The sequence below is a fragment of the Sinocyclocheilus anshuiensis genome, unplaced genomic scaffold, assembly GCF_001515605.1.
Source record: "Sinocyclocheilus anshuiensis isolate Anshui unplaced genomic scaffold, SAMN03320099.WGS_v1.1 scaffold345, whole genome shotgun sequence".
Lineage (NCBI taxonomy): Eukaryota > Metazoa > Chordata > Actinopteri > Cypriniformes > Cyprinidae > Sinocyclocheilus > Sinocyclocheilus anshuiensis.
The window spans coordinates 48,671-62,712 of NW_015536466.1; the positions used below are offsets into that span (position 1 = coordinate 48,671).

Genomic DNA, 14,042 nt, shown 5'->3' on the forward strand with positions numbered 1-14,042 from the left:
TTCAACAGAAGCCACTAGATGACACTCATGCCGCATTAATAATTTCTAAATGAAATAACATATATATATATATATATATATATATTGAATGTATTTATATATATGTACATGTATATGTTGTGTATGATTGTACATACACATATATGTAGTTGTTTTTTTTGGTGTTTGGCTCAGTGTTATGTTAGAATCATTATTATACTCTTAACCTTTTGTTCTTTTAATATTTTGAATTGTTTTTAGCTTTATTTATTTATTTATTTATTTAATTGTATTTTTTTCATTTAAATATTTAGTTTTGAAATGTTGTTGTATGCATTTGTGATTTTTTATTTAATTTCTTTTATTTTCTTAAATGTATATATATATATAGTATTTATAGAGTTTTAGCTTTTAGTTTGAATTACTTTTTCTTATTTGTAAGTCGCTTTGGATAAAAGCATCTGCTAAATGACTAAAAGTAAAAGTAAAGTAAAGTAAAAGTAAATGACACTTACCGCTTGATCTGACACAACACAAACTGAGATCCCTTTTTTTTTAAATTGAAAACATTATACAAAGGATATAGATGGCTTTTAAGCCATTACAAACAGGGTATACATTGCTTCTGACATCAACACAAACACACGCAATAATACCAGACGAGGGCATCGACACATCCATTCCACTCCTCCCATGTCCCTGTTTGGAAAATAATGGGGCATATTCAAAATAATTTACTCAAATCTAAATCTTATCTCAAATCAAACATACACAAGTCGATGCATGAAATACGAACGCATGTGCACAATTCTTTTCACAACACAGCTGAATAAATGCTGCTCATCGGCTGTAGTCTAATAGGCATTATAGCTAGCAGGAATGGAAACAGTGCAGTGTCAGTTTGTTGAATGGACCCCAAGACTTGATCATCCACTAGTGACATGACAGATTCTTAACTCAGCTCATTGTTTCCTCTGCTCTGTGCTATAAGGGATTTGCCTTCATATACAGTATGAGAAAAAAACATGGATATGTGTAGAGCTTGTACTCCCACTTTTTCCGCTTGTCCTTGTGGTACTGCTTTATTTGGTTGCTCTGTAAAACCTCACTCATTGTAGTAAGAGGCCATTGGTCATATTGTTTTTAATAAATCAGACTGTGTAAAGTATTTAGTGGATATGATGAAAAGTTAGATCAGAATTCAATAGATTGCTTCATGGACAAATAAAAAAGAGGTCAATGGGGCATCTCACCCCTCACATGGGCAAAGTCACAGCAGGTTCAGTTTTTCACAGTTTAGCAAATAGTTGCCGTCCAAATTATGCAAGTGCCTCCCTTTTCATTGGCTGTTTGGAGGTGAACTTTACCTTCACTTTACTCAGTTTGGATAAAACATTGATTTTTTTCATCTGTCAGTGCTGACCACTCATATATAACACCCCCAGAATAAAAAAAAAAAAATCTTTGTTTTATTTTGTATTCTATGAATATCATCACATTTGTGACCCAAACTTGTTGACAATGCACTTCAGTCTTTGAAACAATCGTATGGATTTATGAATGATTGTATGTGTTTTCTGTGGTGATCAATATTATGCAACAGGTGCTGTCCATCAAGCTTATTCTTGTTTCTAATTTCATAGGTCATAGGTAAATAAAAAGGTAAACCATTTTGTCAGTGGTGTTACATATAGTTAAAAGTATTGAGAGCCAGTAACACCACTGATAGACCATAAACTGACTTTAAACACAAAGATATTGTGTAGAAACTTTATTACTAATAAAAACTTGATCCCATTAAAGTCTGTTCTTTACAACAATTCTAATACCATTAAAGCAACTCAAGCTTCAAGTACCGGCCTCAGGAGTCCAAAGTCAATGCTTGATTGCACAATAGATTAACATGGACTACAGACCACTGATAGGCATATGTTGGATGAAATGGAAATAAAATCAAGTTTATATTGATTTCTAATGTCTTTTCAATTGATTCAACTGCTACAATAATGTTAGGTTTTTGAAAAACTTTTATTTAAGGACCTTTGTCAGCAAATATTTATCTGCTTATTTGCAGTTATTTTGATTGACCACAATATGCAATTTAATTGGCACAGTGTATAATAAATATAATTAAGAAAAAAACAATTTGACAGTTCTAGCGTTTTTATATTGTGCTAACAAAACATGGAATTAATGACACTTATTTAATGCTAAATATAAAACAATATCAAATAATAATTAAATTATCTTCTATTTCAATTTGTCTCAAAGTAGTATAAATGCATTGTGTCTAAGAGACATGATCTAAGAGACTATATTAGCGTCTTACCAATACTGCATTTATTTGATCAACAATACAGTAAACACAGTAATTTATTTCTCATTTCTTATTATTATCAATGTTGAAAACAGTTTTTGTGGCTTAATATATTTGTGGAACCTACACTGTAAAAAATTGCTGTAAAAAAAACGGCCATATTCTGACAGTAACATCCTGTTTTTTAATTACAACAGTACAATCCCGTAAAAAAACAATGTATTCTGGGTAGTATTTGTTATTTTCGAGAAAGTATCCTTCTGCAGTCGTTGTAGTGACAGCGTTCAGATTCGACACTCAGAGGCTGTGTTTCAAATCACACCCTACACCCTCATTCACTATTCCCTACATGAGTTTACTAATACAGTCCACCTGACAGAGAGAATGAACACTAATGAGTGAATTCAGACAGTGATGAACAGCTGCTGTTAACAAGCAGAATCACTGAAGAAAAGAGAAACACAAGAACTACAACTGACTTCAGCCACAGCCTTAGATGAAATCAACTGAAATAAGACAGCAGAACACGATCAAACAACTCCACAAACAGCATTACAGTTTGACTTTATTTCTGTCATATATCTACAAAAATTCTTTGAGAATTAACAGAGGTTTAGATGTTTTATTGAAAACGTTTTGTTTGACCTCACCATCGTGGCGATCAGTGTTTGCTTTAGTTGGGCTCTTGACCCTTCACTTTTTAATGCTAGCTTGTCTGGTTGTTGTAACTGTGTTTCCAAAGCACATCTGTTACAGCAATAAAAGCATAGAAAATTAATTATTAAATGGCTCTGGTTAATTATTGATGGTGGTGTAATCATCATTTTGTGGTCTGATTCACTGATCTCATTCAGTGGCTGATCTTCAAAAATGTAGGGTGGGTTTTCACTTGTTTCATGTTATTTCACTTGTGTTATGTTATATGCAGTTCAGCGCATAGTGAGAGCAGCTGAGAAGATCATTGGTGACTCTCTCCCCTCCTTCCAGGACATTTACAACACCCGTCTCACACGCAAAGCCCTCTGCATTGCAGGTGATCCCACCCACCCGACACACAGCTTCTTTAGTCTGTATGTGCTGTACATGTGGAAGAATTGACAATAAAGCAGACTTGACTTGACTTGACTTATTTAAGATTGCTATATGACACTGCAAGTTGAGATGATAGACAATTATGATGGATTTTGAAAACTTCTTATGTTCAAAGCGTTTAAAACTACGGCATCTCTTAGACACACAGAGACATCAAGAATCAGCGTATGAATCTCAACAATGGTGACAATCAAAAGCTTCATGCTGCAATGCATGCTGGGTACCACCCATACTCCCAGCATGCATTGCGGCATGAATAAATTATGCTGCTCAATTGTTTGTTGAATTCTTACTATGTGCTTGTATTTTTGCTTTTGTGTTTGTGTTGAGTTTTCGTAGCATGCTTTGTGATGTTCAGAACTGATCTGTTTATTTATTTTGTGGATTGTCACTGTAAGGGAAACAGGTCAAGGGAATCATTTAAGATTTTATAGGGAGTTTGGACAGAATCACAGTTTTATGGCTGATCACTGAGTCGGGCAGCGATTCATTGAACGAGCCGCATACCATCAATTCTGCAATGGATATTAATATCCAAAGTAGGCTATAGTGAAAACACTAATTATTAGCACAGTAACAAGATCTGCAGTTTAACACCTTAACTTGTAAGCACAAAACACAAGATACTTCTCTTTTCAATATAAAGACTTTATTGGATAAATCTAAGACACATAAACTAGTCTAACACATAAACACATGCGCTCACACATTCATACAAGTTGCAGGGACAGAGAAAGTGAAGAAAGAATGAGTTGCAGCACAAAACTCATCCATGACTCCCAGCATGCATTGCGGCATGAATCAATTATGCAGCTGAATTGTCCACGTATTTTCTTTAATTCTTACTAGGTGCTTCTATTTTTGCTTTTGTTTTTGTGTTGAGTTTTAGTAGCATGTTTTGTGATTTTCAGAGTCGATCTGTTTATTAGTTTTTTGGATTGTCACCGTTGTTGAGATCCATACGCTGATTCTTCATGTGTGTGTTTCATAGCATAATAGAGCTTTTTTGATTTTGTGATGAGTGTGATTTTTCATAATAAACCGCTTGTTCTTTTGCTCTAATATGTTACAATAACATGGCTTTGGTACAAAAAGAGACTCTGGACAAAATCAGTGAACCTGTTTTTTAAAGATGGTAACGTCATTAGCAAATCAAAACCAACAGCATTACATATTGTGCTTTGGCCCTTTTTTTATCACAACAAATGTGTTGAAAAACACAATGGTTAAAGCAGCCAATTAAAGATAATGTTAGAAAAAATCAAGGTTCAAGATCCCAACTAAAGCAAACATTGATCTCCATCATGGTATTGTCCCAAAACAACAACACCTAAACCTCTGTTAATGTTCAATAAGCACTTCTGTACACATCTGACAGAAATAGCAGCAGTCTGGTTAGTAATGTGAAGCTGGTGATGCTGTTTTAGAAGTTGTTTAATCAGATCTTGAGAGATTTAATGTATTTTATTTCAGTTGATTTCATCTAAGGCTGTGGCTGAAGTCAGTTGTAGTTCTTGTGTTTCTCTTTTCTTCAGTGATTCTGCTTGTTAACAGCAGCTGTTCATCACTAATGCACAATCATCACTTAATTAATCACAGAATTATCTCATTAACTTTAGCACTGCTTCACTCTGTAGTGTGGACACATTATAAGTGTTCAGTTAAAACTGAGGATTTTGTTGTGGGGTTTAAAGGGTTAAAAATGTAAGATGGAAAAAAAACAGCATGAAATGTAATTTAACAGTAATAAACTGTAATTATTTTACGGCCACAAGCTGTAAAAAAACAGTTACTTACTGGCAGCACGGTTGCCAGTAAATAACTGTTTTTCTACAGTTTGTTGCAGTTAAGTCCAGGAAAAAACAGCAATATACTGTAAAACTTAAGAGTCAGATTTACCAAATGAAAAAAGTTAATTTGACTTAAATATTTGTGAACATTCATAGAAAAAAAGTTATGCAAAGTCATGAACTGATAAGGAGAGTAAATATTGAACTGAACTGTATTAATGTGTTTTTGCACAAGAGAGATCTGTTAGTTTAATGTAGTTCCAAATGAAAAAAGTTAATTTGACTTAAATATTTGTGAACATTCATAGAAAAAAAGTTATGCAAAGTCATGAACTGATAAGGAGAGTAAATATTGAACTGAACTGTATTAATGTGTTTTTGCACAAGAGAGATCTGTTAATGTAGTTTTGTGGCTCACAATTGTGCTGGAGAGTAGAGCCTGTGCTTCAGTCAATGATGAGCCACAAACACTGATGTTCTGCTGCTTTATTTAAAGACAGTAACTTGATGATACAGTAATTATTTCTTTGTTACTTTATCTCACACATGAGTGCTATAGCTAAAAGTGAACTGCAATGATTTGAGTTAAAGTCATGTTTTTAGTTATTTTGCTATTACACATGAAGTGTTTGCAGTTTTATATCAAGAAATATTCCTTCTCAGTGAACTCAAATGAAATAAGTTCACAGTACTAACATCGTATGAATGCTAGTTTTTAAACTCTAACTGTTTGAAGCAATGGGAGCAGAGTTCATTTCCATGGTAGAATTATGGTAAAACACCGTAAAAAATTAAGAGTTGTAAATTAACAGTACCTTACTGGCAACCCTGCTGCCAGTAAATGATTGTTATTTAACGGCACAATTTTTTACAGTGTATATTACCATTCAAAAGTCAAGGGTTTAATAAAACAAAAAAAGAAAAGATAATGTTTTTTTTTTTCCAGCAATGATGCATTAAATTGAAGAAAAGTGACAGTACATACATTAAAAATGTTACAAAATTGCATATAAATGCTGTTCTTTTGAAATTTATATTCAGCTAAGAATCCTGAAAAAAAAGTTTCACAGTTTCAAAACTATTAAGCATCCAAAACTCTTTTCAATATTTATTATAAAAAGAACCATTATTAATAATAATTGAGCATTAAATCTGCATATCAGAATGATTTATGAAGGACTATGTGGCACAATGCAGAATGCCTCATTAATCATAATTCAGAAACTACTTTAATTCTAATAAAACATCAATGTCAAGGAGAATTCTGCTAATAGTTAGCGTGAGTTAACAATCCCCTCTGACATGACACTCCCTCACGTCCCTCTTTTATATTTGTTTTTGATGTCATTAACATTGGCAAGCATCTCACTAAACTGTTTGCTTATTTCCCCCTGCAGTGTATATTATAAAGGTCTGGACAAGAGAGGGGGACTTTTACTCGGTTGAAGATTTAGGGTTCGTGTCCATGTGCAGCATGAGAGAGCTGGTGATATTAGCAGCTTTGGTCTCAGCTCTACACGCAGCCAGCCTCCCGACAGACACTGATGTGGTATACAAGTGCCAAGAAGATCAGGACAAAATTGCTACATTAGAAGCTGAGAGCTTCATTAATGACCATCACCGCCATGGATACAAATTCAAATTTGTCTCACTGGACAGTCGCAGTGCAGAGGAGAAGGTGAGGTTTTGTCTTCCTGTGGATGTTGTTGGATCTATGTAAGGTGTAAAAGAGTGATTTCAACCACAGAAAAAGAAAAACCTTTTTATGATGTGCAAATGCTACAAATTGTCTTGTTTCCGTGCAGACAGATCCTTGTGAGGTCATCTTGGGAATAACTCTAGAGGAAACTGAATGCCACATTGTGAATCCCAAACCTTTAGATCAGTGTACCACTAGAAAGGAATCAGAGACGGTGAGCTGAACATCACAGATCTTCCAAACTCTAATTTCAGATTATTGCCTTTTATTGCTTGGCATAGAGTGACTTTTGAGTTGTGCATCCATTTAACAGTCTTTTAATGTCTCCCTTAAAGAAAGTGACAGCAAAATGTAACGTGACCATCTCCAGTGTTGAGGGAAAAGCAGCTGTAAAGCGCTACGCCTGTGAGACCGAATCAGGTAAAAAAATCTATTAGAATTTTTTTCTTTAGAAACTTGACTAGCCTTTCAAAGAACCCATAGTAGTGTTTAAGGTCAATTTGTCAAAGAGGACAGAAAAGGTAATGCAGCTCCTGTACGTTACGATTCACATAGTGACTGTATTTTGCTCCTGTTTTTGTCCCAGCTTCACATGAAATACTTGTGACAAAATGCCCTGACTGCCCCAGTCTACTGCCCTTGCATGACCCGAAGGCTCTGGAGAGTGTGAAAACTGCCCTGCAGAAATTCAACAAAGAATCGAATCACAAGTCTTACTTTAAACTGATGGAAGTGGGAAGGATCAGCACACAGGTGATATCTCTCAAACTTGGGTTAAGCTTAAATATTTAACGCAACTACATGAGCAGAAATGCTTCTAACGACACAAGCTCAATTGCATGCAACATTTCATTCCAAAGCTGTTTCAAAATGCAACTCATTAAGGCCTTGATATACTCATGGCAAAGTTCTTCTGAGGAAACAGCAGTTAAGAAGATATCTGATCATAGCAATGTGGATATGTTTGGTTGTTCTTTTGCAGAAAGTTTGCTTTGGGAAGCTGCTTCAAACTTGAAATGAACTCCAAACAAGCTTCATTATTCCACTTGAATGCTGAATTTACTGACTCAGACAACTCAAGGAAAAGGCAGAGACACACCAAACTGATGTCAAAAAACTAGCGGCGACAAAAGCCGACTGACTGTGTTTTTGCCTCAAGACAAAAAGTGTCTTAGACAAAAAGTTGAGCTTGAACTCACCGCAAAAACTACAGCCAACAGACAACAAGCATGTATGTTCTGTGCCTGCATGAGAGGAAATAACTCTCCAAAGCAGCAGGTGGCAGTAACCTGTATTCGCCATTCAATAAGGGGAACCAGAAGAGCTAGGGCTGTGCTTGCTTACCATTTTCACACCAATCTTGCTCACCACAGATGGATTCAATAACAATCATCACAGATGAAGATAAAAAATAAGAAGAGCCTTATGTATAGTTCAGCTATGAAACTCTACTTGCATTCTAATTTGTTTATTTAATTCAATGTTCCCAGCAGTCATATTCACATACTCATTACTGTTTACCTATATAACCAGGTTGTATTTAATTAATGCTATGTCTGCACGCTATGCGTGTCTTCATCTCAGCCCACCGCCTCCCCAGCACTAGATCTGTTATGGGGGATCTTCCTCTCTCTAGCAGCAGCAGCATGTTTACTTTTAATTCTATTATCCGTGCATTTAGCAGAAGGAAGTCTATTTGCTTTGCAGCAGCAGTGTAGTAGATCTAGTCTGCCAAGACAAAACCTATGAACATTCTATTTACATTAATAGAGATTTTATAATCTATCCCGAGAGTTATAATGACTGAACTATGTTTATGCTCTTGATTTTGTCATTCCCTTTCAAATGGGAACTCCACACTGCGTCCCCCATTGGTCGCTATGGGGAATGCCTTCAGCGTGACCGGTGTCTGAAGCTTGTATCCCGACAATAACAATGACATTGGCTGGCAACAGCCTGTGACGTCACTACTGGTGTGACTGGGGGCATAAAAGGGCACCTGTAAATATGTCATCCTCTTCTTTGTCTCCATGCTTTGTTTGTAGTGTGTTGTATCATGGATCCTGGCTGAGGAGTTTAAAAAGTGGTTAGATCTTTCCCGCTCCTCGGTCACTGACTTGAGTGAGCTGATGGATCAGGGCGTGCTTTCTTTAGCATCATCCGATCCACCAGATAGTGCTCTACTGGCCTCAAGCAATTCTGTTGTGTCGGACATTACTGTGACATAAACAGAAAACTTTATGAAAATGGTCATTATGCTCTTTGCTTGTAAGTGGTTTGCATGTTAACAGAACATTTGTCTGTTTTCTTAGTGGATGTTTTCGGGTCAAAGCATCTTTGCTGATTTTGCCATTATGGAGACAAACTGTACAAACAAGGAGGAAGACGCATGCAAGGCTTTATGTGGGGATCATGCTGTAAGTGCTGTAAGTGCTATAAGTGCTATGTAAGTTAATTACTTTATAACTTATTTCTTTAATTATTGTAATTAAGGCAAGACACTAGAGGCAAATTAAGTATTTTTTTTCAGGCCCTATTCACCTATAGTGTCTTGCCTTAACAGTAGGCAACTTCATTAAGTCCTTCAGTTCCTTCAATCTATGTAGTTTTGAAAACCTCTCTCTCTTTCTCTAGCGGTATGGCTTCTGTAAGTCCTCCAAAGTTGGAAATGAGGAACCAGAAGTGGAATGTGAGATTTACGAAGCTCAGGTATACATCTCAATAACATTCTCTTAAATTGGACTAGTAAAACCCAGTTATTTTATTCGGTCTAGCTATAAAATGCCTTTGCTCTATTTGTTTCCAGAACATAACTCATCCAATGAAACACCCTGCTCAGTCAAGAAAAGACTGTAAATTCCATGGTCCCCCACCAGGACATCGTCCAGGACATCGCCCAGGACATGTTCACCCGCATCGACCAGAACATGCAGGGCATGACCACAAGGACAAAATTCCTGGTCATAGGGACCACCCAGAACATCCACACCTCTGTCCAAAAGGCCCTTCAGGAGTTCCAGAATCGGCACCTCAGGGCCGCCATGAATTCCCATGCCATGGCGTTGTAAAAATACCCCCCTCTATTTATCCAATCTGCCCCTTCCCTCCACCACGTCTCTGCAGGGGCCCTCCAGACCTCGTACCCCTTGGTACTCCTCCACCTCCTCCTCAGTAACTAACGCTAAAATCTATGGAGGAACATTCAGATTTAATCCTCTATTGCCACGTTTCAAAGGGCAAATATTCAAAACTGAACAACACAAGAGTGTTAATATCTCTAGAATGTTCAGTCCAATAAATCTTCTTTACTGACCAGTGTGATTGAGTGATAATGGTCTCAAAACATAGTTGACATTTCTGAAATGGGTATTGCAATATAACAAATCTGCTGTGACAAAAAATCAAATCACAAGACCAGCTCTCTAACCATTAGGCACAAGCAATCCAATTCTCCTTGATCTTTTGAGATAAGATTGTCTGACGACTATAAGAAAACATATAACTTCTCTCTTTAGTCCTTATAGAGACCAATTGCTGTGGTGATAAATGCATCAACATGATCAGCCATGTTTTTGTCAGAATGAGAAAGCAGTAGATGCTATTATTCTTAACACCAAAAGAATTAAGAGTTTAGAATTAGGAGTCATAATAATTGTACTTCCCCTGACTGTGAAATCCCTTTCTTTGCACATGCTTCTCAACGTTTGAAATAAGTGGCTGAAGTTTCTGATATTTTCAGTCTGATTTTACCAATTTGTTCAGCATATTTTAGCACAAGCATTTGCATCTCATGTGAAAGGGATGTTTCTTAAAGGCACAGCAAAAAAAAAAAAAAAACTTAATTAAAAAAAAAAAACTTTCTTAGCTTTACATGCGGATGATATATCATATCATATGACCCTTTTAATCATACAAAATATTGTGTTCACAACATCTCTACAACAACATGGTATTTACTTTGCAGCTCCAAGTGGCACAGTCCAGAGATCACTGTGATGTAATGTTTACATGGAAGAGTTTAAAAAAACATGCAAAGTTTAGAAATCAATATACATGATGAATATAACTAAAATGTAGTGTTTATCACCTTTTTTAGTTATAAAATGAGGCACAGTCTAAAGAACAATGAAATCATCAACACGACCTCTGGGTAGTTTAATGACATGTAGTATTAGAAGAAGATTAGTTTATCTAAAAAAATTGGATCAAGAGATAAGGTTTCAGGGTTCATTCTTAGAAAACAGTGCCCTAAAATACAAACAGCAAAGTATCGAAAAATTATCTATGACTACTAAACCTAAACCGTACCCCAAAGCACTATATTATTTAAACATTCATATTTACATTTAGTCATTTAGCAGATGCTTTTATCCAAATGAGGACAATAAAAGCAGTCAAAACTAACAAAAGAGCAACAATATATAAGTGCAAATGACAAGTCTCGGTTATGTTTTTAGTCGTTTCGTGAAGATGTTTAAGGACTCAGCTGCTCGGATTGATTTGGGCAGGTCATTCCACGAGGAGGGAACAGTTAATGAAAAAGTCTGTGAAAGTGATTTTGTGCCTCTTTGAGATGGCACAATAATACGCCGTTCACTTGCAGAACGCAAGCTTCTAGAGGCACATAAGTCTGAAGTAATGAATTTAGGTAAATGGGTGCAGAGCCAGTGGTGGTTTTGTAGGCAAACATTAATGACATTAATAAACCAGTCATAAGTACAATATACAACAAAATACAATTGAATATTGTACAATTTATTCAAGTTTTGCATTCAGAGAGTAATAAATCAAAACCATTACTGTATTGCTATATACTCTATATGAATATTATTAGGCCTACTTTGCAAAGTGTGCTGTATTTGTCATATTTCAAATATGTCCTAATGATTCTCCATTAAATGTAACAAACACAAAAATAGAGAGAAAGAGAGAAATTGGTTTGTATTTTAAAACTTATTCACACGTACAGTATGTATGTGTGTATGTATATATATATATATATATATATATATACATATTCAAATGAGTCAAATGATGCAAAGTTTAGTATCCTGTTAATTAAATCATCAGGGACACGCATAGCACACAAATGGCATTGGTTTCTGAGAAAGACTCTCCAAACATTTCAGTGCAGCAAGATAAAACCACTTGCCTCATGTTGCAACAAGTGAAGTGTTACAAAATCATGGATTTGTATACATTCATATCATGGATTTGAATGGATTCGGGTACAGCAGCAGTTCACAAACTTTGGAGGTATTTGAACTCGGCATCCAACAGTAAACCATACAGGACTACAGCATGTTGCAACCTGCCCATTAATCAATCATCCATATGATCACAGTCATTGTGGAGCCCACTGATAAGAGTGAGTGTATGGGGGCTCTGATGTCGATTGAAACTGAATCATGTGTCAGTAACCTATCAGGAGAAGACAGAGGGGTTTGTGGCTTTTATATGACATATATATAAGCTTCCATGGACCATCTAGATTTTGTTGCTGTGTCTGGGAGAAAGACTGCAGCTCCACCATGAAGCAGTGTGTGGTATTGATGATGGTCTTCCTGTATGTCCATGGGGCCCCTGTGGACGTTTTGGCCCCTGGATCCTGCCAAGATGCAGTAGCTAGCGGTGCTGCCGCTGAAGCTATGAACAAAATCAATCTGGATCGCACAGAGGGCTACGTTTTCAGTCTTGATCATCTCAGCAATGTCTATCAGATGAAGCATGTGAGTCATTTTCAGAATCTCATGTTCACATGGATAGCATTCACTATTAAAAGAGTAATAGTTTAAATTAATGTAATTTTAATTTAATATGTTTCTAGGGATCCTATAAGGGAACACAATCCTTTATGAATCAAATAAAATTCTGGATCAACTGAAATTATTTGGTGAAATTATATTTTAATCTGGTGTCTTTCTAAAGGGACACAATACCTTTACATTTTACCCATAGATTTTCTACGTTTAAAAAACTAATTTGTTTTGTTTTTGTTTTAGGGTGAGACAGGAATTGTCTTCTATCTCACATTTGATGTTTTGGAGACCGAGTGTCATGTCATCAGCAAGAAAAACTGGAGAAATTGTGAAATCCGAAACCCTGAACAGTACCCAGTATGGTTTTGCTAATTCTTAAAAACCAGAAAATAACTTGTTAATGATGTTTGTTCTTCATTTTAACAGCCTTTTCAATCGACAGGTCTATGGACAGTGCAAGGCCGTTATGCACATGAAGAGAGTTCACAGAGTGACCCGCCTTTACAAATATAGCTGTACCGTGAGACCAGGTAATAACCAATGACCAGCCAGAAGTGTTTTATCATCATATGCTCACAGAAGTCAAATCCAATAAAATAACACTCCCTTGGCAGTGCCCGCCTCCAAAATCAGAGAACGGTGCCCAGATTGCCCTGTACAACTCCCTGAGGATCATGAAGCAGCCTTGAGGACAGTGAAGATGGGCATGGAGAAATACAATAAAGAGAGTGCCTTGGCAAACTACTTTGTTCCTCTGAACATTACAAGAGTTTTCTCTCAGGTGAGTAAGCAAGCAAGTAAATAAGCATGAAAAAGAATGAGGAAGTTTACTATTTTTGTAAAGCTTCAACACTGTATATGGATATGATCATCTTTGTAGCTTGACTTCGGAAGATTCTACAGTGTGGAGTTCACCATCCAAGAGACCGTCTGCTCTTCCAAAACCAATACTGCTGATGTCTCTAAATGTGAGGTGATGGCATGTGAGTTTGCGGTAAGTGACAAGACATTTCTGTAGGAGATGCATGCAAATACTGTCATCATAAGTTGTGTTTGTCTTTGCCAATAAAAAGGAATGTTTATCCCAAATGTTGCTGATCTTTCACTGATCTTTAGCACAAAGGATTCTGCAAAGCCTCTCACTCTGTCACAGCGACCGGTGAGGAGCACCTCAGTGTTCAGTGTGAAATCTTTGAACCAGAGGTAAGATTACCCATTTCCAAAGGCATTGAGTGTGTTTGTGATAAAAATAAACCACTTTTCTTAAAGGGGTAATTCACCACTGGCATAAACATTGGCTGTCAATGCGGTAGAAATATATATAGTGACGTGACGTGACATGTGGCCAAGTATGGTGACCCATACTTGGAATTAGTGCTCTGCATTTAACCCATCCAAAGTGCACA

The 14,042-nt window shown here is 36.3% G+C and overlaps 2 protein-coding genes across 2 annotated transcripts in view; both read left to right on the top strand.

Annotated features, from left to right (window-relative positions):
• Positions 1 to 6,597: 6,597 nt before the first annotated feature.
• On the top strand, positions 6,598 to 10,195 carry LOC107689288 (alpha-2-HS-glycoprotein-like). Its single transcript, XM_016487269.1, has 7 exons — positions 6,598 to 6,856; positions 6,984 to 7,091; positions 7,213 to 7,297; positions 7,464 to 7,630; positions 9,190 to 9,294; positions 9,512 to 9,586; positions 9,684 to 10,195. The coding sequence occupies exons 1-7, from the start codon at positions 6,644 to 6,646 to the stop codon at positions 10,050 to 10,052; spliced, it is 1,122 nt and encodes a 373-aa protein (XP_016342755.1). The 5' UTR covers positions 6,598 to 6,643; the 3' UTR covers positions 10,053 to 10,195.
• A 2,213-nt stretch (positions 10,196 to 12,408) lies between these two features.
• Positions 12,409 to 14,042, top strand: part of LOC107689204 (antihemorrhagic factor cHLP-B-like) — a 2,811-nt gene continuing 1,177 nt past the window's right edge. Inside the window, exons 1-6 of the mRNA XM_016487167.1 lie at positions 12,409 to 12,606; positions 12,880 to 12,993; positions 13,079 to 13,166; positions 13,251 to 13,417; positions 13,517 to 13,630; positions 13,753 to 13,839. Coding sequence (XP_016342653.1) covers positions 12,409 to 12,606; positions 12,880 to 12,993; positions 13,079 to 13,166; positions 13,251 to 13,417; positions 13,517 to 13,630; positions 13,753 to 13,839 — 768 coding nt within the window. The remainder of the gene's footprint in view (positions 12,607 to 12,879; positions 12,994 to 13,078; positions 13,167 to 13,250; positions 13,418 to 13,516; positions 13,631 to 13,752; positions 13,840 to 14,042) is intronic.

Bases quoted from the DNA above. Each gene is read 5' to 3' on its own strand.
- LOC107689288 (XM_016487269.1), top strand. From the start codon at position 6,644: ATGTGCAGCATGAGAGAGCTGGTGATATTAGCAGCTTTGGTCTCAGCT. The intron at 7,298-7,463 runs GTAAAAAAATCT...TTTTTGTCCCAG, and splicing joins CGCCTGTGAGACCGAATCAG to CTTCACATGAAATACTTGTG. The intron at 7,631-9,189 runs GTGATATCTCTC...CTGTTTTCTTAG, and splicing joins TGGGAAGGATCAGCACACAG to TGGATGTTTTCGGGTCAAAG.